The 27,257-nt window shown below is 46.9% G+C and overlaps 1 protein-coding gene across 2 annotated transcripts in view; it reads left to right on the top strand.

Moving 5' to 3' along the window:
• KEAP1 (kelch like ECH associated protein 1) overlaps positions 1-27,257 on the top strand; it is a 195,482-nt gene that overhangs the window by 3,199 nt on the left and 165,026 nt on the right. The window contains exons 1-2 of one of the 2 annotated variants that reach the window (XM_086959064.1): positions 7,647-7,942; positions 8,464-9,198. In XM_086959064.1, coding sequence (XP_086815190.1) covers positions 8,659-9,198 — 540 coding nt within the window. In that variant the 5' untranslated portion in view covers positions 7,647-7,942; positions 8,464-8,658. Of the gene's footprint in view, positions 1-7,646; positions 7,943-8,463; positions 9,199-27,257 lie in introns of those variants that run through there. The other variant, XM_086959063.1, reaches the window with a different exon arrangement.

Genomic DNA, 27,257 nt, shown 5'->3' with positions numbered 1-27,257 from the left:
AAAACCAACCTCCACAAAGGAATGAAGGCCGACGCTGAATGGATGAGTTCCTTCTAATCTCCCCACCCAAGAACAACCCCGACATCCAGACATGGATTAAAGCCATCACAGCCTTAAACTGTTCCCCGACCATTGTGAACTCAGCCAAATCTCTGGGAATCACCTTGGATCATAACCTAAATATGCGAGACCACATCAACATAATGGCGAAATCGGCCAGATTCCACCTGAGTTACCTATGGAAATTGAAACCCTTTCTAGACACTTCGGACCTCAAACTCGCTGTATCTCTCGACTGGAATACGGTTGCTCCATCCTCTCTGGCTTACCTAAGATCTCGCTGGCACCCTTAATAGCCTGCCTCAATGCAGCCGCCAGACTACTTACAGGCGCAAAAGAATTTGATCACATCACTTCCCACTTGAAAGCGTTAAACTGGCTCCCCTTCGAGGTGAGGATTCACTTCAAGCTGGCATGCATCACGCACAAGGCCCTTCACTCTAACTCCCCGCATCCAGAACGCCTCTGTACACCTGGTCCTCAACATCCCTCGCCACATCGCACCCCACCTTGGAGATCTGCACTGGCTCCCCGTCAACAAGAGGGTAACCTTCAAGCACCTCACCCAAGCACACAAGGCACTCCACAACATCGGACGACCAGCGGACCTGAACAGCCGATTCAGCTTCTACACCCCCACCCACCAGCTCCGCTCCACCGACCTCTCCACAGTCCCCCACATTCGAAGAGCGACCTCCGGTGGCAGATCATTCTCCCACCTCGCCGCCAAAACCTGGAACACCCTCCCCATCCACCTACGGCAGACCCAAGGCCTGCTGACCTTCAGAAGACTCCTCAAGACCTGGCTTTTCGAGCAGTAGCAGCATTCCCCACCCACCAGCGCCTTGAGACCCTCACGGGTAAGTAGTGTGCTTTACAAATGCTCTGGTTGGTTGATTGATTGATTGAGAGACACCTGCTGCTCCCACATGTCTGACTACTGTACACCACACATATAGCTCCCACAATTTCAGCTCCTCTGTATCAGGAATATGCAGCTCATACTGGCCAGACTCTGCCGTGTACAGACGCCTGCATCTTCCCCATGGATTAGACATTTCAGTATAGAGACACCTCTCGCTCCCACAGGTCAGACCAGATAAATGCAGTTCCCAAATGCCCTCTCTCTCTTGACTAGACGCCTACAGCCAGCTTAAACTAGTCACTCTCTGGTGTATAGCCACGCCTGGAGCTTCCCACAAGGCAGAGTTATGTTTACCAGACAACTGCAGCTCGCACAAGTCAGACTTTACTGTGTATCTTACACATGCTATTCCCACAGGTCGGATTTCTTCACTATACTCAACATATGCAGTCAGATCCCTGTGAACCCCACACATGCAGCTCTACGTGTGTGACTTTTTTATACCTGACATATGCAGCTCCAGTGGGTTAAACTTTGTGGTATACCAGACACACTCAGTTTCTGACAGGTCGGACTCCGTTGTATAAAGATACATGCAGTTCCCACAGGTCAGAAATGATTGTATATCTGACCTAAGCTATTCTCACAGGTCCTATTTCTCTATACCCAACATATGCAGGTTCGATCCTATATACCCCACACATGCAGCTCCCACAGGTGAGACTTCTTTAAATCTGACACATGCAGCTCCATTATGTATAGTTGACATACTCAGTTTCTGACAAATCAGGCTATTGTATAAAAATACATGCAACTCCCACATGTCAAACTCCACTGTCTGTCGGGCACATGCTGTCTTAAGCGAGACATATACAGTTCTCCCAGGTGAAGATCCGCTATATAACACATGCATGCAACTCCTACAGGGCAGACTGTGCTGCATATGTGACTCGTGCAGTTCCTACAGTTAAGACTCTGCTGTGTGCTCAACATATGTGGGTTCCATAAGTCCTACTCGGCTGTATACTGATATTTCCTTTCTCCCATTGGGTGGCATCCCCAAAGCACCCCCTGCAAACTTGAATATGAGCTGTCAAAGGACCTTGGCCAACGCAATAAAAAGTGCTCCATAGACTTCAGTGTGAAACTAGTGGAACAGGGTCGTAGCTTTTTCTGTAAAATAACCGCCATGTTTTCAATGTTGACTTGGTGAAGCTGGGAGTTATTACCAGGGGTGTACCAAATTACAAATTGTGGTGTTTATTTGACAATTTTTGCAAAGGTCTGTGGAAACGTGTGAAAGTTGCAGGCTTCTTTTACTTTTCCAGACCTACCACACCAAAAGCAAGGCTCCTCTATACCGGACACACTCATCATAAATTGTTGCAAAAGTCGCAGTCAAAAAACTGCAACTTTTGCGACCATTTATTTCGATTGTATTTAATACTAAGATAATGATTTTGCAAAAGATATACTTTACGGAAAACAAGCATCTGGGGCAGTGCAATTCTGCATATAAAAACTCAGCCAAAGGTACTTTTGCTAAGAAATGGAGTATAAATATATATTCTACTGGTGGTTGCCAGTAGGTCGTTAAAGTTAGGATGTACTTTCCATAGGGGGTGCGTTTTTTATTTGCCTACAACTTTGGTGTCATTAGACAAATCACAACCTTTTCAAAACTAGTATAACGCTTACTCCACCCACTGTCTTGAAAGTTTCATAGTCACTGACCACCCGTTCTGGGGCTTATAAATGCCCCGGGGACCACCACCTCCCCGGGCCACATAAAAAAAAAATTGGGGGGACCTTGCGGACCCCTGCACCTGGGGCCACCACCTCCCCAGTGCCAAAGTCAATATTGACAATAGGAGGGGGTCTGTACGGTCTCCATCCTGGGCCATTCTCAGCCCCGGGGACCACCACCTCCCCAGGGCAGGCCCTACAACAACAAAGGAAGGGGCCAAGTTAACCCCCTCCTGGAGCCATAGATGGCCTGGGGACCGCCACCCCCCCTCCCCCAGGGCTAGATCCTACTATGCCCTAGGGCGATGTTTGCTCTGGCTTGGCAGGAGCTTTACTGCTCCTGCTAGTCACAGCAAACTCTCTGCTTCCAGCAAGGGAGAGCTGACAAAATGCTCTTACTTGCTGGAAGTGGAACAGTCATTTGTTTCTCTGTCAAGCAAGCAGGGAAACGGACAAATTGCTTTCAGACACAGGGTGCTGCATGTTTAGCATGCGTGCCTCCCCTAATAAAATGTTTTTAAAAGCCAGGCCCAGTGCAGTTTGCCAGAGGCCCACCTCATTTTTCAACCACTCTGCAAACTCTCCTCCTGGCACACTACTGGTTGGGGAATGAAGTCTCCTTGGAGGCTGAGGTGACGGTCCTTGGGGGGCCCCCTCCTGTTACCTCCACTAAGTCCCGGACTGGTGGATTCCTGAGATCTGGTCGGAGGCCCCACCCCCATTCTCCACCACTCAGCAAATGCGAATACTAGTTAAAAAAACATAGAAATTCACTTAACCAAAGTTTACAGAGTTACTATAGTTAAGAAAAAGAATTTAAAAAATCTTAGAAATTCACTGAAAAACGCAAATGTTACACGGACGTTAAAATTAAGATCAGATTTCAGGGTCCGATTTTACTCCTACAAAACCAGTGTAATTCAGTATTTCTAGTTACTTGAACTAACTATAACTTACACACCTGCAATGCATTGCTTATAACCTCACATATTATATTACTCATGGCATGGTCTGTGAAATAATCCCGTGACTATAAGTGTTTTGTAAACGTTTCTGAGACTTAAACATATATACTAAGCTATATTATAAGTGAAATTACTATTCTTTCTGTACTAGTAATTTGTCATTCTATTTCTAACATCTCATCTGAGTGGCTGTCTGACTGTATCGGTGTGTGAGTGGATGTCTGAGTGGCTGTATGGATGTGTTAGTGTGTATGTGAGTATCTGTATGGGTGAGTGAGTGGCTGTGCAAGTGGCTGTTTTGGAGAGTGAGTAGGTGGCTGTATGGGCGAGTGAGCAACTGTTCGTGTGTATGCTGCTCATTTCTCACCTCTATTTTTTCTCATTCTGCTTGTTGCTGACCTTTATTCTGCCTCTTTCTACTAGCTTCTGACCTTTTATTTTACCTCTTTCTGCTTCTTTTCTCCCGGGACAACGGGGGGATCCTCAAGGCCCCTGCGGTCGCACCTGGCTCCCTCCCTCCTTCAGGAGCTGCCATTGCTCTTGCACGAAGGGAGCTGCTGGACATGCAGCTCCCTGTGTGTGAGAGCAGTCGTTTAATCTCTTTCCCTTTCTGCATGTCTGTGGGCAGGGAAAGATAGGTAACCTCTGCTTCCAGCAAGCAGGAGCACTGTGACTGCTCCCTCCCGCTGGAACCGCAGTGTTTGCTTTTGCTTGAAGGGAGTTGTCAACGCTCCCGGCAAGCAAAGGCAAACGGCTATACCCCGGGGGTGGGCTACCCGGGACAAAGCACGGGACGTCCCCATAGAGATGGTGGTCCCCAGGCCGTATTTGGCCTGGAAAGAGGTGCACGCGGCTGCCCCTTCCATTTCTGTTTTTCACAGGCCCCGGGGCATCAAACAGCCCCAGAAGGGGGGTCCGTGCTGCTCCCCTCCTTTTTAAAAAATAAAGACCTGGGGAGCTAGTTGTCCCTGGGGGTCTCTTGATTCCGTGGAGGGCGGTCTGCGCGACTCCCTTCCACTATAATAATAAAGCCCCAGGGAGGTGGTGGTCCCTAGGGCTAATGAGACCCAAGGAGGGGACCTCCTCTACTGTGTCCTCCACTACTAGAGGATTCTAGGCTTGCCTCTAGGTTGCATCTTTGACTATACAGGGTACACCTAGGCCTTCCCATTGGCTGCATACTGGCCCTTTGTCTTACCACCTTTGTCTTACCATATTGGAAGCTGCTAGGCCTGTATCTCACTGTTTGCTAGTGTTCAGTCCTATCATACAAAATACGATACGGCCAACCTATTGGCACCATGCTACCAAAACTTTAATATGTGCCCTTGTCTCCATTGCATTCTCTGGATTCATGTGCCTACCCCTTGGCTCTGTGCTAGTAGTGCTGCCTTGCTACTCTAAGGACTGCCAACTTTCCACAGTGGTGCCTGGTTATTGCTTTGTGCTAATCTAGAGGGACCTTTTGCCATTCCTCTTTTATTCTACCAAGCTAAGGGCGTTTATTCCTACAAGGCCCATCTGTGACTTGTGTATTGTCATGAATTAGAAAATGTGTTTAACCTAAACAGACTACCAAGACACGTGAATCAGATAATCCTTACCTCATGTGCTTAGTTTATTTGCTGAGGGTTTCTTTCCAAATAAAATTAGTTTGCAAGCCATGGAAAGTGTAATACGCACTTTTGACGGATCGTTTGAGTTTTATAGGGGCCAGCTATAGACGTTTTTCTGTGCAGTTATAAGCAAGGGAGTTTTGTCTGGCTCAGGTGGACATGAGTAATGTATCCAGTTATGCTTTTGCTATATCTTTTGCACCTGTAATGCGAAACACAAAAATTAAAAGTGCCCTGAATGTAAAGCCAAAAATAGGACAGGTTAAATTGGGATCTGTGAAGAACACCGTAGCCTCACCCAGTTTATTGAGTTGTTGGACCTTGGCAAATGTTAAATCCTCCTTAACCAGATTTCTTTTTATGGAAAATTGTACTTCCACTGAATGAGACCCTCACCCTTGGAGGAAGGGTTTTTGGGGATTCCAGAAGCCGCAATCCACAGTGAGCTCTAGAGTTCATTACTTTTCTTACCAGCGCTATTAGGTTACCATAGACACTAGTGTTTTCCAGTGATTTTGAAGGGTTTCATCATTCGGTAGGGAGAGGGCTGAACACCTATGTGTGTCCGAGGAAGAGTTTCACTTATTCCCAGGCCAGGTATACCATACTCTACCTCTGTAGAGTGAAGGCTGGGGAAGCAAGACTTGTCCTTGGTGAGCAGTTCTGGTTTCTATTTAAGTACTGCTCTTCTAAATTGATGTTCCTTTTGGGACGTTTCTCTGACACGTTGGTAGGACCTAGACGTAAATGAAATTGAAAATATTCCCATGCCCCTCTCTGGGTGGTGGAATTTCTTCAACGGCTTGCTGGTGATGTAAGAATCTCACAAACGCTGTCTCTTGACTGGAGGAAAACATCTGCCCACTAAATAGATTTACTATCTGGGCATGTTTTGGAGGTGTGCTCTGGCCTAGTTGTGTCCTAAGGCAATGCTAGCACCCCTGTGTGGCCAGCTGAGTTCTCATGATCTGAGCTGACCTAGACTCGGCTGTTAGGGTAGTCTTGCTCGCACTGTTCATGGGATTTTTGCTTGGTTCTGCTATGCCTTTGTGCATGTCTGTCTGTCTGTCTATTAGACAGAAGTCCCTCAGAGTACATAGCTGTACATATGTCTGCAGAGAAAGCAGTACCCTGTGTTGACAGCCGTTCCAGTAACTGCAGTTTCCTATCTCTTTGGGAAAAGCTGCCTTTCTTTCTTGCTTAGAGCACATTTATTTGCCCTTTTTCAGTGACACAGTTGTTCCTGTTTCTCTGTGTGCAATCAAAAGGCAGGCGCCTCAGTTTGCAGTACTTGATGTCCCTAGCAGGTAGAGCGCACTTTAAGGCACTCTGGTGCACCGGGTTACTTATGGGTATACAAACAAGATTACCATATAGCTGGGCAGTCGATTGTAGGTCCACAAGTCCTAAGCCAGATTTTCAGGGCACCGGTTAATGGAAGTGATTCTCATTTAGATAACTTTATCTTGAGGATATTCTGAAAATCTGGCCCAGCTGTACCATTTGTGAGCCAACACTGGATAACTCTGCAGTGTATGGGTTTTGATTTCCTCGTCGCAGTGTGTTTTTAGGGGCCATGGAAGCGAAGAGGCTCCTTTCTAGTACCCTTTCAACAGTCGTTATATTTCTCTTCATCTTATAAATTGATAATCAGTGTCTATCCTTTTGAAATGGGTCAAACTTGATTTTTAACCCTAATGGCAGGTGCAGTTTAGTCCCAAGAAACTGCTTGGTGTTCGCGTGCGAGTATCTGATCCCTCAAGGTAAGTAGGGTGATCAGCCAGTAGATACAGCGACGGAAAACAGTAGGAACAGTGCCTTCAAAATGTGGGTCTACCAACTACCTTAAGTGCCTAAAAAATAGTAATTTTCCCTCGACATGTAGGCGCACTATTCCAACATATAAGAGCAAGACTTGATCTGTTATGCACAGAACGTGAGTCTGAGAGGGTACCCTTCCCTCGGAACTCCTTTCTCACGCCACTTAATACGCCAGAATTCCTGCTTTGTGCCCTTTTCCCTTAAGTGTTATCAAGTGACCTGCCCAAAGTTAAGTTTCAGCTGTTTATAAAGTTTCCATATGCACTTTGCAGCGGGTAAACTGCAGGTAAGATTGTGTGGAGGTGGATAAAGGTTGCCAAACTTCAGTTAATAGTCCTTACAAAGCACAGAGAGGGGGAGACATTACAAGTTTGAATAATGAAGATTCTGCATGCGCATCCTTTCATTAGTGTAGAGCTGACAGGGAGAGAACCTCTTTATCGCAAGCGACTTGGCTCGACTCATGCTAATCCGAGCACACCTCTCCCAGTTTCCGGGCACCCGCCCTGCAGAGACACAACAACGACAAGGCACAAGTGGTGCGTGCCAGGGGCTGGCCCTGACAAAACCTGCAGTCTCATGAACCTGTCCAAAGGCCGTGCACGTGCGGCGGTGAGAAGGCAGCCTTTCGGTGGAGAACGCCTCGTGAGTGTGCACCCAGAGGCGCGATGACGCACGCACGAGTCAGCCAGCGGCACCCTTGCCCTTGGGCAGGCGGCAGTCATGCTGTGTGCCTGCAGGCCGAGCCGCATTCCCGGTGGATTCCTGAAGTCCTACGGAGTGTGGAGAGCTTACAAAGAGTATAAGTGGGTGTTAGGGACGAGCTGCAGTAGGCGAGGATGCACTACAAAACGGCATATTATTTTTAGGTGAGTATTGTACTGCATAACAGTACGCGGCGTTAGGCTCTGGGAACAAAGAGAACCAATTGACTGGTGAGAAAGAAGGAAATACTACTGGAGTAGCTAACTGAAAGTGTGGTTTCTTATAATTTTATAGTCAAACCTTCTTTATCAGACTTGGTTTACTTCAGTTATTGATTACTGCGAAATCTACATTGTGTGCTTAAGTGCAACTGTTCTACCCATAAGCCCCCCCTCCAGTTTCGAATCTGAGTTGCTCTGGGTTCTGTACTTTAATATTTGTGAATATCTAGGACGTGCCTGATGCATGCCGGATAAGGGGAGTATAGTATATTTCAAGCTGCCAGTTTCCCTGACTCAGAGAGTGATGTGGTGTGTCCAGCCAATCCAGACCATTGATAATTATGTATTTTACTCTGCTTCTGCAAATACGCTTCCACAGAAAAATTCTTATTTAATGGTCAGACAATAACCACGCCTGTCTAAATGTACATATACATGAGTTTTTCTTCTTGTTTCCTGTCCAGGTATTTCACATCAGCTGACATGAATGTTTTGGCCACGGATTGTATGCTGGAATCCTAACCAGTCTGTGGAGGTTGGCAGAAGCCTTCTAAATTCCAGAACTTGTGTGGTGGTATCCTGTTTTGTTTCTTTCCTGACTGGACTGTGCCATTCCATCTTTTCGGAGTCTGAGCAATGTCCTGGCAACAGTGACTGTGATGTACTCTACCGGGTGTAAGGCTGAGGTCACGCCTTCCCAAAATGGCAACCGCTACTTTCACTACACGCTGGAGAACCACACCAAGCAGGCCTTCGAGATCATGAATGAGCTGCGGCTCAACCAACTACTTTGTGATGTGACACTGCAAGTCAAGCACAATGGGGTGGAGGTAGAGTTCATGGCACACAAAATTGTGCTGGCATCCAGCAGTCCGGTCTTTCGTGCCATGTTCACTAATGGTTTAAAGGAGTGTGGCATGGAGGTGGTCCCCATCGAAGGCGTGCACCCAAAGGTGATGGAACGGCTCATTGAGTTTGCCTATACGGCCTCCATCTCGGTGGGGGAGAAGTGTGTACTGCATGTCATGAACGGCGCGGTCATGTACCAGATTGACAGTGTTGTGAAGGCTTGCAGTGAATTCCTTGTCGGGCAGCTGGACCCCAGCAACGCCATTGGCATTGCCAACTTTGCAGAGGAGATTGGCTGCGCCGACCTGCACCAGAAAGCACGCGAGTACATCTACATGCACTTTGGAGAGGTGAGATTGGTGGGCAGGTCTTGGTTGTAATTCTGGTGTAAGGGACACATCTTATGTTAAGAACAGTGATGGGAGGGCTGCATCTGTGGTTATCTGTTGTCTGGTACAGAAACAAGTACTTGACTACTAACCTACTATGCTCCTGTTCAAAGGCCATTCACAAGACATGTTAAAACCTTTAGCGGCCTCGGCGCTGGGTCTCATTCATTCTCCGCTTGTCTGGCATGCTAGACACATCTCTACTTTTAGACTGGTCCCTGTCTAATTTGTATAGTCTCTCCAGTATATCCCGATTTGACTTGTTTTCTCTTTCTGGGTATGGACTCTTTCTTTCCCTTTTCTTTCACTCTGTGTATTTTGGCCTGTCTTGACTTTGTCACTCTCTGCATTGTCTAAGTCTTTTAACACCTAACTCCATCTCCTACCTTTCAGTATCTTGACATCAAAGCTGTTTATTTTCGTTAGGTCTGTGAGCTCTTTCTCGTCTTTGTCCTTTGTTTTTCATGTCTGCTATCTATATCTATATTACTATTATAAAGAGAGAACACAAACCTTTGAGCCAGGTAAACTCTGGAACCACAGCGCCAATCCACACACCCGATACATCGTAGAAATTGTCATAGGCTATAAAAAATAAAAATTAAACGTACATTTAAAAATATAACTTAAAAAAAAAGTAGTCCCCTGAAAGAAGCGCTGGCCGCGACGTTGCGCTGGCCGCGACATGCCGCGACGTGCGTGACGACGAGGAGGAGCGGCGATGAAGTGAGGAGCACGGGAAGGAGCGGCGGCTCAGGTAAGGCAGAGGGACACGTAAAATGTCGGGGGTGGGGTAGTGGGGCGGGAGGTTGGCCCTGAAGAACGGCGGCTAAGGTAAGGTTCAGGCTCCGGGACACAGAACAGAGAGGAAAAGCTATCACTCGCCACAGAATCAATGCCTTCACTACAAACCTGCCCACCCCTTCTTCCTTCCTGGATCATGGCAGCACGGACTCACCTGTCTGCCCCCTCCCCTGGCAAATCCTTAATGCCCTGACGGTAGCCATTTAAAATTATGCTGGTGATTGCAGCTGGTGAACACTGGCACTCACTTGGAGACTGGCACATATTTTTCGTTATCATGCTTTGTGCCAGAGAAAAACCGAAAGGTAGGGAAACAATAAAGAAGGAGGAAGGAAAAGATAAGAAGAGAATGACAAAGGGAGAATCATGGACGAAAAAAGAGCCTTATACAGTTTGCTAAAGAGACAAGAAATGGACGGATGTGGAAGAAGGAGTCCTAAAATGGAAACCAGAATAAGCAGGCTCAGGCTCCGGGACACGGACAATGTCGGGGCGGGCGGGGGCCTGGGCGGGTGGTTGGCCCTGAAGCCTCATTGCCCCCGGACAACGTCAGGACGGGCTGCTAGTATTTTTATATCTTGCGACATGGCCATACTTCCTCTTGTTGTTCCACTAAAATTTTAGTCTGTTTCCTCCTTGTTATGTATCCTCTGTTTTGGTGAGACTTGTCTCTGTCATGTGTCTTTTTCTTTGAAGTTCTGTTTCTCTTTATCACAGTCTTCTCACTGTATTGAATTGTCTTTCTACTTTCCACTCTTTTTTCTTTTGGCCTCTCTTCTCTGTCTTTTATCTTTTGACAGCTGGAAGCATTTGACTTCTTTCTGTCTCTGGTCATCTGTAGTGTCTATGTTCTGCCTATTTATCTCCCTCTTTCTGCTTTATATTCTCTGTCTACCTTTACACTTTCAGTTCGCTTTCAACTTCTCTTCTGTCTCTCCTATTTTGGTCTGCCTCGGACACCTCTCCCTCACCGAATTGACTTTATCGCTCTCTGACTTTGTACCTCTTCTTTTTCAGTTTTGTTTCTCTTGCAGGTTTGCTCTATTCTTTTAGTCCATCTTGCCTGTGTCTTATCTATCTATCTATCTATCTATCTATCTATCTATCTATCTATGTATGTTGTCACTCTGCCTTCTCTTGTGGTGTCTCTTAACCTTCAGTCTGATTCTTTTCTGCCACCCTCAGACCGCCACCTCCTTCCAGTGGTCCATGCTCCGCTTACTCTAGGGGCTTAGTTTTTTTTTTGGTCCGTAAGCATGCTGTACTCCTGAAAATGCAGGTGTCCATCACAAGTAAGCCATGCGTAAGTCACACCCAAGTCAGGAGTAATGCATAACTACTCTTAGAGGTTGTGTGATGCAGCCCAAAGTGTTCCTCATAAGTTATGTGGCGATGTAACAAAGCCATATGCAGTAGGTTTAACCTGTGAATGGAAAGAAGCCGAGCCTATTACCTAGTTTCCCCATTTACTCCCCACGCTCGGACATGCTGGTGGTTTTGAAGGAAACCTGATGCAGACCAGGCCCAGGTGCTTAGTTCAGAGCTATACTAGTTGAGTACATGCGCCAATGGTTGTAGACCTCGTTCTTGATGCAGGATGCTCGCAGGAAGGTTGGGTGCAATGAGTTAAAGGGTGACGCGAGCTCACGATCGGACAAGTCTTGTTTTCGCCATATAGGCCCTCATTATGAGTTGACCGGAGCAGTATCTCTGGGCACCTAGGAGGGTCTCCGGGGCTGGAATTATTGGCTTCTAATAATCCAGAGCAAAAGCCCCAGTTACAAATGAGGAGCTGTGCCCGCCCCTACCTGCCTTCCTACTTTAATCGGGGAAGCAGGAAAAGCCCACCCCCAAAGCTAAAGTAAAAATATATTTGTCCCCTGCCGACACCCCCATTGCTGGAGGGGGGGCATATTTGCCACCTTGCTCCAAGTGAGTGGTAAATATTGGCGGATTTCACCCAGACTGAGGAAAAACATAAACAATTGAAACGGATATTACTGGGTATGCATGTTATTCCCCATTCCAGGGGTGTTTTGGTGAGGTGGGGGTCTTGTACTCCCAGTTATCTCAAGGAGAGATACTGCACTGGTGTAGTTACACCCAGCCCCGGTATTTCCCCGCGGAGGTAACAACAAACTCCTAAAGATGACCATAGTGGAAAATAATTTCTGCACTGTTAAATATCTAGTTTGTAGTGCTAACATTATACACTTTAGTATTTGTTGCATTAACTCGACTTTCCCCATAATATATTTTATTTAAAAACAATTATTTTTCTGTAGCAAATCGATGTGAGACTGGTTTCTTGACAAAATATAGTTTGTATAATTCTTAACATTTGGCAGAAGTCTTTGGAGAGATAGAACACTACCTGCAATATTTAGTTACAAACAGTTGTCGACGTGGGCGGGATCGGCAGGGCAAGGTGTTCCTCTACTTCTTTAATTCCAAGGATTCCGTTCCCCTTCTATTTTATTTTGAAAATGCGTCCCATGTCTCAAGAAACCGCCATCGCCTATAAATAAAGCTCTGCGCTCCAGGCGTTCGTGATGGCGGCCAGCACAGAAGTAACAAGACTCTGTCTTTTATTCTTGCCCAGAGAAGACAAAGACGGTGTCCACTTCTGCTCTGCCGCTTCAGCTGCCCCCCCCCCCCCCCCCACTCTTTTTTTCTTCCCTCTCTTTCTGTCTAGCAGTTCTTCTCTTACTGAAAACCATGACTTCAAGACAGGGTTCTCACTCTCTTTTCTCTCCTTTCTTTTATTTGCTCCCCTGTGAAATGGATCCAACAAAAAAGAAAAACACTTTCGCAGGAAGTGTCCTATTTTTCTGACATTTTTAATTCCAAAGTGCAGCATCGGTAATAAAAGGTTAAAAATATGAAAAATAACTAAAGAAAGCCAGGGTGGTAGCAAACTGGCCAGATTGATTTTATTCACACCCAAACACATTAGTGCCACTTTTACAGAGTTTGCCAGTGAAGCTCTATTTTTGTTTTCTTGTCTGTTTTCCCTGTGCTTGCAACTAGTGCACCAATCCTGGAGGTACTGCAATGTGTGGATTGGAAACCAAAATGTGTACTGGACGGCTCTGCGTCCAGGGATGTGGTCTTTTTACCGTACTGCTTACGTATTGTAAGGATATAAGCAATGGACATTGAAATGGGTCCATTCAGGGCCCTCTAGTCCTGTCCTTAACTTTTCAGGCAAAAGCACTCACTGATATCTGAATAGTGAGTGTACAAGCGTTCAGGCAACCATGTTGTTACTACTTACATTTCACATGGGTTGCTAAATTTAGCATTCCCTATGAGTGTTTGCTTTTTCCAGGATGTTGTTACTTTTTAGTAGGCCGCATATTGATCTGGTCTAGTGCGTAATTTAAATTGAGCCGTATCCAGGTGTTTATAGCCAGCAACAATTGGGTTGTAATTAAAGGCAGTTTGAGTTTTTCTCAGTGGGGCAGTATGGTGTTCAGTGGGAGAGAAGATGTGGCACTATGCCCAGAGCTGCCTAATTTGGAACTGGGGAACCAGGTTCAGCCTTAATGACCAGTCCACCAGAGAACAATCCCATGCTTCGCAAGACCTTAGAAGCCCTGGTGGCTTAGCACCAGTGGGTGGACCCTAGCATGACCAGTGTAGATTAACCTTCAAGGCTTGTCCACCACAATCCATACTGAAGTTCACCTCCAGTCAAGCGGGCAGGACTATGAAGTAACACACCCTAGAACAACAGTGACTCTGTCACTTAGGTCACAGGACCCTTGGGAAGGTCTAGCTCTAGGGCGGTGCAACCCGTGTGATCACACTGGCTGCTGACTTTGGGTGGAGGCATTATGTTTGCAAGTATATTATGGTTTTAAAATCGCTTGCTGCCTCCTTCCTGGCCTCCAGCAATTTTTGGCAGCAATAAAAATGTCATGATGACTCTGGTGATCAATGTTCCTGGTATAGAGAGATCGGAATTTTGTCTAGTGGAAGTTTTGACTCATGGAAAGGTAGCTCAGAGGGTTAATGTGCCTGCTGCAAAGAAAATTTACTATGCAGATCACAAAGTTCACATAATGTAAATAGGTCAGTGGGCTACTGCTTTTGTCAGATAGATCCCTGTGTAACTTGCAGTTTATAAGTTAAAATCCTAACATAGAACAGTGAGCTATTAACTGTCATCTAAGAGCTGTATACAAACTGCAAGGTATAAATTAGTGCGTTACATTTTTCCCCCAATCTTCGAGTATCCTAATGTTGCAAAAAGTGTTCTTTTGGTCAGATATCAATTCTGATTATTAAAGAGAACCCCCCAACCATGGTATTACGTTTTAAATTCTGAGTTTGCATTTCTCCAGACCAATCACTTAAACTATAGGGCCTACTAGTATTGTTGTCATGTGACTCCTACACCTTGCAGTCCTTAGTCTTATGTAACATTTCTATACAGTGATTTACACACATATTGATTGTCTCTGGGAATGTGTGTGATGTGAGGTGCTCTGACACCCTACAATGGTATGAGTGGCGCTGTAAATCAAATTAAATGCATCAGAGAGAGTGTGGTTCTGGAGACTTCAGGGGCACTGTTAAAGGGTGGTAGTGAGGGAATCCATGGCAGAGGTGGTCATTGGAGGGCACTAGAAAACATTAATGCAGAGGGCACCACCAGTGCTAAGGCCAGCCCTGCCCTTGAGGCCAGTCTGCCTCACACATAGGTACCTCCATTGGCCTTGTTTCAGCAGTAGTAGCTGCAATTCACCAGGGATTGGCAAAGCAGGATTTGCACGCACACCAAACTATGTTCGCAAACTTCAGTCTCTCTGCTTCATTCACAAGCACTTTTAACAGGTGCTGCCTGCTGTGGGCCACTGGAATTAATTATACAGCAAAGAAGGACAGAATTATGCCGCAGTGTTGACTAAATTATGCATTAAAAAAAAAGGGCTGCAGCGTAATGCAGTATATTCTGATATTTTATTATTTTGACATGTGTACACATGCTAACAGTCTCTGGAAAGATTTTTCCCTATTAGTACCAGTGTAACATACAAATGCAGCTGTGAGAAAGGTGATTAGTCAACCATTGCAATAGGCCATCTACTCCGCAGCAACACGTTACATTGTTTATTAACTTTTGATACGTTTGAGCTACAAACAATTTATTAGCTTAAATGGTCGGATCATGCAGAAGATCTTGCATTACGAGGCACATATGGCAGAGCCATAATTATATAGAAAACATTTGCAAACTTGGATATTTTGCCATTCATGTGTTAACTGCTGTTGTGGAAAAAGGGAGAAGTGCAGATGACAGAAACTCCATGGCTCGGAGACAAATTTCTTGTGCTTCCACATTTTATCGTATTTGGGACATTCTGTGATTAGAAGCATATCCCACTTTGTGAATGTATTTTAATGGCAATAACTCATTATAACCTTAAATAATCATGTGTATCCATTGGTTGATTAAACTGGGCAGTGAAATGGTAAAACAGATACAAAAAATTGGGATTTTTGTGCATTCTGGCCACACCTCTGGCTCCGCCCGCTGATCTAATCCTTGGGTTGTTCCCGCCCTCTGATTCTCCACCCACAGTTCCCCTACTTTTTTCCCCCCACTTCGACCACTGGTTACAAAGATATCTTGTGACGCAAACCAGGCGTGCCATGAAAGTGCTCTCCAAAGCTTGCTTGTGTGATTGAGGGCTTTGTGAAAAAACGGTGTCGTCGTGCAGATTGCACCTGGAGTGTAGGTGTGCGTCGCCCAGAGGTGAGAACACATAAGCCCTTTGCAGTTCTGTTTGTCTCCGACATGTCCTCCAGTGATATTTACTGTTTCTGTGGTCTCGGTGGAATGGCTGCCAAACAGTAACTTTCCCCTAGCAAGATTTTTTTTTAATTACATTTTTTAAGGGAAAATATGCACGTGGCTTAACGCGAAGAATCTTAATGCAGAGAAAGGGTTGCTGGGGTCTTCCTCGAGGCACCGCTCGACAGGACAGTAGGTGAACTGTAGTGTTCGAGGATGCTGAGCCTTTTGTCGCCTGGCTCAGAGATAAGCGACTGACACTGAAGGTAGGTGGGGTTAGATTTTAGCAGCCTGCTGTTCCAGTACTGGACCCAGGTTCAGCTCTGCTCACGGTGCTCAATCCACCCAGGTGCGGCAGCAGGACTGAGTGCCGGTAGCACAACTTGCTGGCTAGTACAGAGCCCACACCCTGCTGTCAGTTAGGGTGGCCAACTGGCATGGGCACAGATTCAGGACGGTGAGTGTAAAAATTGAGGACTACGGGTCAAAATTCAGGACAAAAATTCAGGACACGAGGCCGAAATTCAGGACAAAAATTCGGGACGAAAGGTATGCTTTACATCCACATCAGTGGATGTCATGCAATAGTATATAAATAAATAGGCAAAGAACAAAAGTACAAGTCGCTTCACCTGCTCGGTCACTTTCTCCTGCCCGGACACTTCTCCTGCCCTGTCACTTCTCCTGCCCCTCACTGCTCCTTCCCTGTCATTTCCCCTTCCCCGTCTCTGTTCCTGCCTGTTCTCTGCTCCGGTGTGGTCAGCACTCCTGCCCATGCCCGATCACCGCTCCTGCCCTGTCATTTCTCCTGCCTCGTCTTTTCTAATGCCCCATCACTGCTCCTGCCTCGTCACTGCTCCTGCCTCGTCACTTCTCCTGCCCCGTCACTTCTCCTGCCCATTCACTGCTCCTGTCCAGTCAGCACTCCTACTCATGCCCGATCATTTCTCCCTACCCGGTCACTGCTCCTGCCCCGGTCACTGCTCATGCCTAGTTGCCGCTCCTTTCCCGGTCGCCGCTCCTTTCCCGGTAGCCGCTCCTTTCCCGGTCGCCGCTCCTTTCCCGGTCGCCGCTCCTTTCCCGGTCGCCGCTCCTTTCCCGGTCGCCGCTCCTTTCCCGGTCGCCGCTCCTTTCCCGGTCGCTTCTCCTGCCCGGTCGCTTCTCCTGCCCGGTCGCTTCTCCTGCCCGGTCGCTTCTCCTGCCCCATCACCTCTCCTGCCCGGTCACCGCTCCTGCCCTGTCACTCTCAGTAAACAACATTGGCAAATTAAACAAGGCCGCAAGTTCCCCACAGTACTCGGTTTGTGGAAAGCTCCTCTGTATTCACTAACTAAGTCTCACTTGCACATGATATGCTAAAGGGAGAGGGCGCATTGTCATTCGAAAGGGGATTATCAACCTCAGTCAGAATGACAATGAGCCTGTCCACAGTCTGTGCGAGCTCAGTGAGGGGCTGCTGTAGCTTCTGGAGTTAAAAAGAGGTGTGCAAGCTGGACCCACACAACATTTAATCTCATGGGACTTCTCGCAGGGGAACAGCACATCTTGCTATAATGAATCTCCCAAATTACAGACAAAAGGCGCCCGTAAAAGGAATGATTACCGACATGACACCAAAATGACGGGCGGTCCGTGAAATTTACGGACGGTTGGTCACCCTAATGTCAGTGCACCCCAACCACTCCTTGCTGGTCCAGTACTGAGTGAGGCCCTATGCACTGGTCCCTCAGTGCACCACAGTCCTGGCCTGTAGCGTCTTTGTTTTCTGTTTCCAAGCCTCCACAGAAGGCCTGTGCAAACAGGAGCATGTATGCCCTGGCACATCAAGTGGACGTGCACTGTCCCGCAGGTTCCCAGAAGGAGCCCTCTTCGTCCTGCCTATGCATTTGAGGAGCATGGGCCGCCACCCCTTTACACCCACCCACTCCTGCGCAAGGCCTGGAATACATAAAAGCCTGTGTTTTAATATGCTTTTCTTCCCACCAGGGTGTATGTAGAACAGTAAATAACGGATGTTGCTTTCACCCAACCGGGATTGGGGATGATTGGCTCAGGCTGAACGCCAGGGTCTGTAACTTGGGAAAAGTTCTACTTTTTTTGTTGCTTCTGTGCAGCTGCCTGGGTGAATAGTGCATGTGAAGCTCAGGGGATGGGACTGAGGAACAATAGCAAGATTTAAAGCGGATTTGGGAGAAGATTTGAGTCTTCGGTTCTACTGAATGTAACCTCGAGGCGATGTGGCAAGGGAGGGAAGGGAGTTCAAATGTGTTAAACTTTTTGAGAATGGCAGAATTTTCCCATCTCTAGGCAGTACCGAGAGATGGTTCTGGAAGGGCCACCCTTGCGCCTCGAGTTGATTGGTACAGAAGCAACAGTTTCCACAGGTAGTCTGGTGCTTTGCTTTGTAGAGTCTGCTGGATAAGGTGGAGGGTTTTTGATGTAGCGCGCTTCCTAATCACCAACTAGTGGAGCAGCACGGCTTAGGACGAGCTGTCAAGAATTCTTAATCCAAAGGTGAGGCCGGGTTGAAGTTTTCTATTTGGAGTTTGCCCATCGTTTTGAGCATGATCTGAAACGCTGCCCTTCCGTCGCCCTGATACTAGAGGACTTCAGGCTCATGGGAAGGTTGTAGTGGCGCACTTTGTCAAAGGGAGCATATAGGTTAAGGAGGGTCGTGGCACAGTCCTTATCCTGGTCGACTGTATTATCCATTCTCTTCTGGTGGTCATTAAGCTAGCATTGTGGTTTGAAACCCTCCTGAAGAAGTTTGAAGAGGTGGTTTGATTCAAGATAGGCATATGTTGTGAAGTGACTACTCTTTGTAGAATCTTTGCACTTGATGGCAGACCCTTTTGGCGGTGGTGCGTAAAAAATCTTGTGATTAACTCGAATGAAAAGTGGCTTACTTGCCTGTTTCACCCCATAACAGGGAAAGCACAGGGAACTGGTTACACAGCAGCTGGATTCGTTTCTTCTACACTGTCTTTTAGATCTGTTTAGATCATTGTGAACGGTGTGCCGTAAGAAGGTACAATTCTCTGCCTCTGTTAGGCGATATGACCAAAGGTATTACAGGTGAAAATGCATTTTTCATTTTTGCGACTTTCCAGTATAAGGTCATCACGAACTTCTGCAAAAAAAAAACTTGTATCTAAAAATGTAATTGAACATATATTTTTTCATACTGAAAAATACTGATCATGAATAAAAGATACTTCCTATGGAATGCATTTTTCTCCCATCTACAAAAGTAGGAGTTTACTACTTACATTGGAACTTTTCCCCGAACTCTGTCATCTGATAGTTTATTGGTTGTTGTAAGGATTGGAAGGTGAGCCAGCAGATTTTAGTTTTTGGGTGATCTTATTAAGGTATTCTTTAAGAAAGGGACAGACTTGGCAACTATAGGTCGATTAAGCACTGGAGAGAAGTCCTGTGGAGGTGTAGAAGTCTGGGCTCAGCAGGGTCAAATTGTTATTGGATGGATGACATTTTATTGTCTGTCATATAGCAGAATATTGTGCCTCGAATGGTGAAGCAGGACTTTAAATGAATTATTGGCTTTGTTAATGTTTGTCTGGAAATTAGCCATTTCTAGTGCTGAGGATGGCCATGGTATTTCTGTAATCATGAGATTGCCATCTGATTTGGTAGTGACTTGATCGCCTTTCTAAAGATCTCTTGATTCATGTGTCAAAGCTCTTCAGAGAGGCAGGAGCAAAGTCTTCAGTGCATTTCTAGGGAGCTACCTCTTGATTCATGTAAGAAATTGGATTTTGTTTGGGGTAGGTCAGTACCCAACATGGAATAAACACAACCCTTTTTGCGGTGAATCCTCAAAGTCACTAAGTTAACTTGACCAACTCCCTGGTAGCTATGGCACAGAGTAGACCAACTGTATTTAAGCAGTACCAAAACCGTAATTAAGTCAAAATGCGAAACAATAAAAACCTGAAACCAAATTAAAACTATTGATTTAAAATGTAATAAACAAAATGACAAAATTCCAATTAGGGAAACCAAAGACAAGAATTAACATTTTAAGTAGAAATAACACCATGGAGAGCAAAGTGCATGTGCTAGCCACTGTTGGTGGTAGTTGGGGATCTAGTCAAGATTTGAGGCTGACCGGGATGGAGCAAGGGTCTGATGCACTTACCACGTTCATTCTGGACATAGATGTTACTGGTTGCCTTAGGGCCTAATTCACAGTTTGGGGAGTCCATGGGGCTGCCAATCTCGCAGTGGAGGTGTGGTGGGTGGCTGTAAGGGACCGACGCACCAGTGGTCTGACAGTCTTATTACAAATACGGTGGTCGGACCGCCATAGGACCTCTGCAACCACCAGGGATCCGTGATCCCTGGCAGTGGCCCAGCGGTCTGGGGCTGCAATATGCTGGTGATGCTGCAGTGGCACCACCAAGCATATGAGTTTTCTCACTGCTCCAGATTTCATGGTGGTGAGCCCGCCATGAAACCTTTGGCGGTGAGGAAACTAAGGGGTCCTAGAGGGCCCCGTTGCCTCATGGCCTGAGGATGCATGCAAGGGGGGGCACATGGTGTGACCCTCTGAATGCATGCACCCCTTTCCTGCACGGCGTGGACTGCAAAGTCCATGCCCTGTAGGAATGGGCTTTGCGTTCCCATTGCGGTGCCTTTTTAAAATGCACTGCCTTGGGAATGCCAAAGGACTGCCTGCCAGACCACGAGAAAACTCGTAATCTGGCGGGCGAACGATGGTGAGGTTTGGCGGTGTGGGAGCGGGATAGTGTTGTACCGCTCTGCTCCCACACCGCAAAATGTGTAATCGGCCCCATAGTCTTTTAAGTACCAACCAACCACAGAAATACACTTCAAATGGTCCTAGAACATCAGGGGAGGCACTTGGAGACTCGCAGTGTGTCAGACAGAGACCAACAGCAGGTTCCAGTCCAGGTCCAGGTGCCACTGGTTAGCTGGGTTCTTCCAGGAAAATGTCTCTTGCAGCTTGTCTCCCTGTAGCCATACAGGAGGTCAGCCAACAGACCTTGGAGTTCACTTGTTTGTCCAAGATACACAAAGGAGCAGGTCCAGTCCTTCAGTGCACCTGCCAGGTCACTGGACTAAGGGTCTAGTCCTTTTCAGATCTTCCATAGGTTAAGAAAGTGTTCTAAAGTGGGTACTTGCAGCTGTCCCATTTATGCATGGCACTAGCCAGTGGGTGGGAGTGACTCCTGGGCACAGCGTAACCAATGGGGTAAAAGTTCACTGGGGTAATCCAATCCGTTTGTGGCAGCAGTTCCTGTTTGCATTACTGCAAACAGACCCAAAATGCAAAGTGTCAGGGCATTTTCAAGGTGGCAAACATCTTCAGCCATGTTAAACTAGGGCTCTTACTGCTGGGTTGTGTGTGTGGGGAATGTAGTATGGTAATCCTAGTTTCTTCCCACATCTAAAACTAAAATCCAGTTTGAGACAGACACCCACAACAAACCCAGCACCAGACGTCTGGTAGGACAAAGACAGGGGGGTCCTCCAAAAAGTAGACAATGGATACACAAGAATTGTGATGGCATCCTATTTTCTTCCTTTAGTGTATCCCAAGTGTTAAATGTTGCTTAACAGACCTGTCAAGCAGGATGTCGCACTGTAGTGTGAAAAAAGGATGCCCACAACCCCCACTGACTTATTCTGTTAAATTCAGAGGAGTCCTCTGAGCTTATTTTGGTCAGAGTATTGTTTGCTCCTAGGTGGTATCTCACACCTTTTAAAAACGTATTCAGTTGGAAGATAGTTATGCTAATTAGGCTTCAGGCAGGTAAAGGTGTAACTTTGTAAAAGTTACTTTTCCTTAATTTGTATTAAAATCAGACTTCACCATTGAATTGGTTTTTGAATCACCATTAAATAGTGGTTTGATTCTTTTTTTTCTTCCTTGTCTTTTCGAGAAATAGCATTAATATTTGAAGTTGTACTCTAGCTTTCTGTGTAGGACAGTTAGGCCTGTCATAGTGAAAATAGCTGTTTGAGCCTTTTCATTGTAGTGATATATTATGAATTTTCTACATGACCCACTTTTAAATACTGTGTACCCTAGAAGGCTTCCGTAAGGGTTATTTACTTAAATTTAACCCTATCCATGCTGATGACGGAACCGCTCCTTCATCAGCCGTGGTGGCGCTGTGCTGATAATAGACCGGTTCAGTCATGCCGCCGCGCCTGCGCGGCGTGTTCTATTGAGCGTGCGGGGCCATGACAGAACCGCTCCGTCATGAGCACAGCTCAACCGCAGCTGGTGACGGAGCGGTTCCGTCACCAGCATGCGCCCGCCGCGCGGCCACCCCCGCCCCCTTAGCGCTGCGGCGGAATAGCCGACGCAGCGAAGGGGTTAAAAGGGGTGGTTTTGCTTGTTAAAAAGGGTTTTTATTTTGACAGGTCGCAGTGCATATTTTGCATTGTTCCTGTCAAGCGACAGTGGTAGGCCAAAAGCCATGTTTGCATTGCCACTACAGTGGATACCACAAAAAGTGCTGCAGTCCACTAGTGGCATTTAACCTCCTGACCCTTGGGTACATTTTGTACCATTACTATGGACTTTTAGGCAAGTTAAATATTCCATTTAGGAATAGGTCAGTTACACCATGTTTTAAAGGGGGAGCACAGGCACGTTACTACTGGTTATCAAGGGTGAAGTGCATAGAGTTTTAGAGCCAGTAAAATATAGGGTCCAGTCTGAGGCAAATTTTTTGGCGTGAACACACCGATAAGGTGCGTTTCCTTCCGTTTATGAGTCGAAGCTTTTGAAAGAGGCCAGGTGGGACAACTTCAGCACCTTTCTAGGGATCTGTCCTAATTCAAGAGTTAAAGCTCTTCAGAGCGAAGTTACTTGGTATATTTTTCCCACTTGTGTTTCTTGAAGTTTCAAACACACACATAAACATTGATCAATGGCACATGAGACACCAAAACCATTATGTCATATAGTTCAGTTATAATTAAGCAGTTATTTAGTGAGTAACTTTCTCTTTCCAGATATATCTTACATGTCCAATCCATAGTTCTCATCTATTTACTATCCTAATAGTTTGAAGGTGCCATTAAACAGGATCTATTATTGGGATGATCCATAATTTTAGCAAGCATTTCTCCCCCAAGTTATTCAGTCCTCCATAACTCTTTTGACTTCCCAGGTAACCTTCACATGTTGCTTGTCCGCAATTGCCCACTCCTTTAAATATAGTTTCCAGGCCTTTTCTTCCAGGCCGTGGATGCCAGCCAGTGAATTAGGGTCTGAAATCTTGAAAACACCATACAGAGCGCCACCGTTCAGGTTTACATTTTTGAGTGTTTAAGTTGTGGCGATATACCCAATGAGCACATTTTGATAGTGCATTCTAGTTCCAACCTACTTCGTGTGGCCCAGTTCACATCACCTCTCCTCAGAAATCTGCTATGAACGGGCGACCCCATATCACATGTAGAAATTCAGTAGTGGGCAGCCTGCCTCTTCTGCATACCTTGGTTCTATCAGGATGAAAGTTAGCAGCATGTTTGAACAGATTTGGCTTTTCTGCTTATTAGAGGCTCCGAGACCAGATGGCTGAGGTGTCGAAAACGGAGGTCCGTTCGGCAACAGTGTCCCGGAGGTAGTCTGACCGTTTATTAGTGGTGCTCAGTTTGGCTACAAGTTCTGTAATTCAAAGTTTGTGTGACCAAAAAGGCAGCACTATCCTAATTTACATTAGGCTACTCGGCATCTATGTTGAAAGTGACCTGTTTGTATAGAAGGTTGGCATGGTAAGGTGCCACAGGGGAAGAGCTGAGAAGTGAGTCAAATCTCGGAATCGGCGCATTGCCTTTACCTGACTCACCACTGAACGCCCTGGGTGACAACTCCAGGCCTTGGAGACCAAACAATGTTTGCAGCAGTGACTCATCAGTCTCCGGCACCGTTCCTTGCTGGTTGTAACCAAACATGGACTGCACTCGTCTGCTTCAGAGCGCCTCGATGCTGCCGGTCTATGGAAAGAGAGTCCCCTGGCTGCCATCTTTTAATGCATGAAAATAATTCACCACGATAAACTCCAATGGAAAAAAAAGCGTGGAAGGGAATCCCGATGGGGTTAAAACAGACTCTGTTTCTCCTCTTCTCACCCCGTCCCTCCATTCTTGATTGTCTCTCTCCTTTTTATCCTCCTGCCCCTTACCCCGCGCCCCCCACGTTCACTGAATGTGGCCCCCAATGATATATTAGAATTCATAATGGCGCATACCACTTTCTAAATCGCTTCTTGCTGAGATCATTTTAGGTGTTTTTATGATACAACTCTGAGGCCAGCATTTTATTGACTGTGGAGGAACCCGCTTTGGAAAGTTCCGGAACCGCTGCCCCTGAAGACTGGGTGAGGCGTAGTACGCTCTTGCGTAAATCCCCGACGTCCCGAGTCGCAGAGGTGAGCGCGCGTGCAGTGTCATGCTGCCCCAGCACTTCTGTTACTCAATAACACGGACGGTGCCTTGACAAGCGCTCCCTGGCAAGCACCAGTCCATATGTTCGTTACTGGATGTTAGAACAGCTGAGGGCTGAGGTACACCGGCGGCAGAGCTGTGTGTGCGCACCAGCACTTAAACGCAAGTAAATACTTACGGTCAGGCTTGAACTTGAAGTGCCTTAGTAGAGCTCGGCATATGCCACGATTGTAGTACAGCAGGGGATGCTCAAGATTGCAGTGTATTAGCAGAGCTAGGAAATTCATATTATTGGGCTAGCAACTAGTGACGCAGCTCAGGATTGGGGTGCACTGACAGAGTAGGGTGTGGCACCTAGCACTAGAATAATAAAGGGTGCTGAAGGTCAGGATTTAGGCGCATGACAGAGCTATCTAGGATGGTGTGAGAAAGTGGCTCTATATATACTGGACAATAATGAACTACAGTATGTTTAGAGTCCACAAACCCCAAATGTATAACGGAGGTTAAAGTCAGGACTGACCTTACTCTCAAAAGTGGTAGCTTGGTTGAGCAGTAAGGCAGTACCAGAGGGCAGTGCAAATTATTTGTTGTACACACTTAGTCAGCAAAGGATTTCACGCACTCAAAGACTGATTTCCAGGCCAATGGTTTTTATATCCAAAGATATAGTTGTTTTATTTTTAGAACAACGGGCATAACAATATACTTTGCTAGATATGAGTACACTCATATTTTTACTTTGCAAGGGAGCAATAAAGTTTGTGAACACAATAGGTACAGGAGTTGTTGAAGACAACTCCAGTCTAAACACACTTTAGCATTGAGCTCAATGGCTTGTTACCATAAAAGTACAGTTGATTACAGTACAGATTACTTTAGTAGTTCCAGGACTAGACCCTAGATTCAGTCTTGGGGTCTAAGCTGGAACCAGATTAGCAAACACATTTTAGATACTGTAGTAAATTTTCATGAAAATAAAGCTGTTTTAGAAGTTCACACTTAGAAACTTTTCAAGGGAAATCTGGCAATGTTTTTCAATGGGAGAAAATTCAGGTTTCAGTGCCAGCACTGGGGTCTGAACTTAAAACAGGTAGGTAATTGCGTTTCAGTATTTCGTATGATTTTTAAAGAATATTTCAAGTTTTCAAAAGTAGACAGAAGAAATTTCATAGAAAAGCAGACAATGGGTTCCTATGGAGAAAATACAGATTACTAGTAAACTCGGTAAGGATTACTTTTGCGGCTCAGTATTGGGCTACAAGGTACAGTACTGGCTTCTCCCTTGCTCACAGGTGAGTACTTCTGAATTCGGCTGATTTTATATGAATATTTGCAGTTTTCAAAACTTCACACTTAGAAAATTTTCGAGTCAAAATGGGTCAATGTTACCCAATGGCAGGTAAGTGAATTACCGGTTTCCCGGTGAGTACTTGGCTTGTGAAGTTAAGGTTCCGGGCAAAGACTCAAGGGTTCCCCAGGGTCAGGTAAGTACAGTCGGTTCAGCCCCAGCAGCGCAGGGCCGCCCGGGTGCAGAGGTAGGTAGGCCCAATGAGGGAAAGGGGGCCTTCGTTTGGTGGCTGCTGGCTAGCAGGCCACGCAGCTGTGGGAGCTGAGCTCCTGATCGCTTGCTCAGGGTAAGGGGGGAAGTAGAATAGGACAAAGGTAGCACAGCCAGCGTCACTCGGGCAGCTGGGAGCAGGGTGCTCTTGAGGCGTCAGGGGCTTAGTTATCCAATGGGAAAGGTCAAAAAGGGACAAAGGCTGCAGGCTCGGGGATGGAGACTCTCCAGGGGCGACCAGCACTTCGAGAGGTAAGTTGGGATCTTGGAGCACAGGTAGGTGCCCCAAAGGGAGGCACAGGGGGCTGTAGGGCACCAGGTGCAGGGGTGTCTTTGGGTGACAGAAAAGCTTACCCGTGGCTGGTCGCATTGGGGTGGCCCCTGGTTCTGAGTCTGCAGGAGTCGTCTGGTTCGGCGAGGAGGGTCTTTGGGCACTAAACTTCGGGTCCCAGTCGCCGGGGGTGACGTCCTCGGGGTCTTGGTTCGGTTAAGCCCGGCCCGGGCTCGACGGGTGCAGAGTGGGCTGGTCCGGAGCTTCCTGGTTGGCACCAGGTGGATTGTTGCAGCAGAGCCTCTGCTGATGGGAGTCCCAGTCTTTAGGAGGGTCAAGGCAGGCAGGTCCTTTTGGTGTCCCAAGGTTGCTGCCTGCAGGAATTGCCGGGAAGTTAGGCTGGAGAAGGTTCCAGGATCGACAGGCGGGTAGGGCTGGGGCCAAGTCAGTTGTTGTCGTCCTGTTGTTAGCAGCTGCATGGCGGGTCTTCTTCCTCTTGATCTTCTTTCTTCTTTTTTTAGGCGGGTAGGGCTGGGGGCAAGTCAGTTGTTGTCGTCCTGTTAGCAGCTACATGGCGGGTCTTCTTCCTCTTGATCTTCTTTCTTCTTTTTTTCTTTCGGGATCTCAGGAATGAAGGTTCAGGGAGCCCTTAATTACTACATTTAGGGGCGTTACAGGTAGGGCAAGGACAGGGACCAATGGGTCCCTGTCCTGGGGTGAGTACACCTCCTAGCCTGCTCCTCTCCTGTGGGAGGGGGGCAGGAGCCTAGCTGGGATTGGGCAGGGCTCCCCATCCACAAGATGGCCAGAGCCCGGGGTCGTGCTTCACCTTGTCTCTCACACCTGAGGGGTGGGGTTGGCACAGGCTGGCACCCCCCCCCTTCTTGACGTAGTTTTTCCCGCCAGTCTTCCCATCAGAGTGGGGGTTAGAACTGGTGGGGGCCAGTTGGTGGGTACAGCAAATAGTCTGGAGAAGCTCACAGAGGCGGAATGCTTTTGAAGCTTCCCCCTGCTCATCCTGGGGGAGGGGACCTAGCACCTCGCCCAGGATGTGCAATGTTGCAGCCCCAGGAGAGCGGGGGGCTCTTCAACCAAGGGTCCAGCAACATGTCTGCTGGGTGGCAGCCTCTGCA

Source organism: Lissotriton vulgaris, chromosome 1_1 (assembly GCF_964263255.1).
Source record: "Lissotriton vulgaris chromosome 1_1, aLisVul1.2, whole genome shotgun sequence".
Lineage (NCBI taxonomy): Eukaryota > Metazoa > Chordata > Amphibia > Caudata > Salamandridae > Lissotriton > Lissotriton vulgaris.
This window is presented reverse-complemented; position numbering and strand designations above follow the sequence as displayed.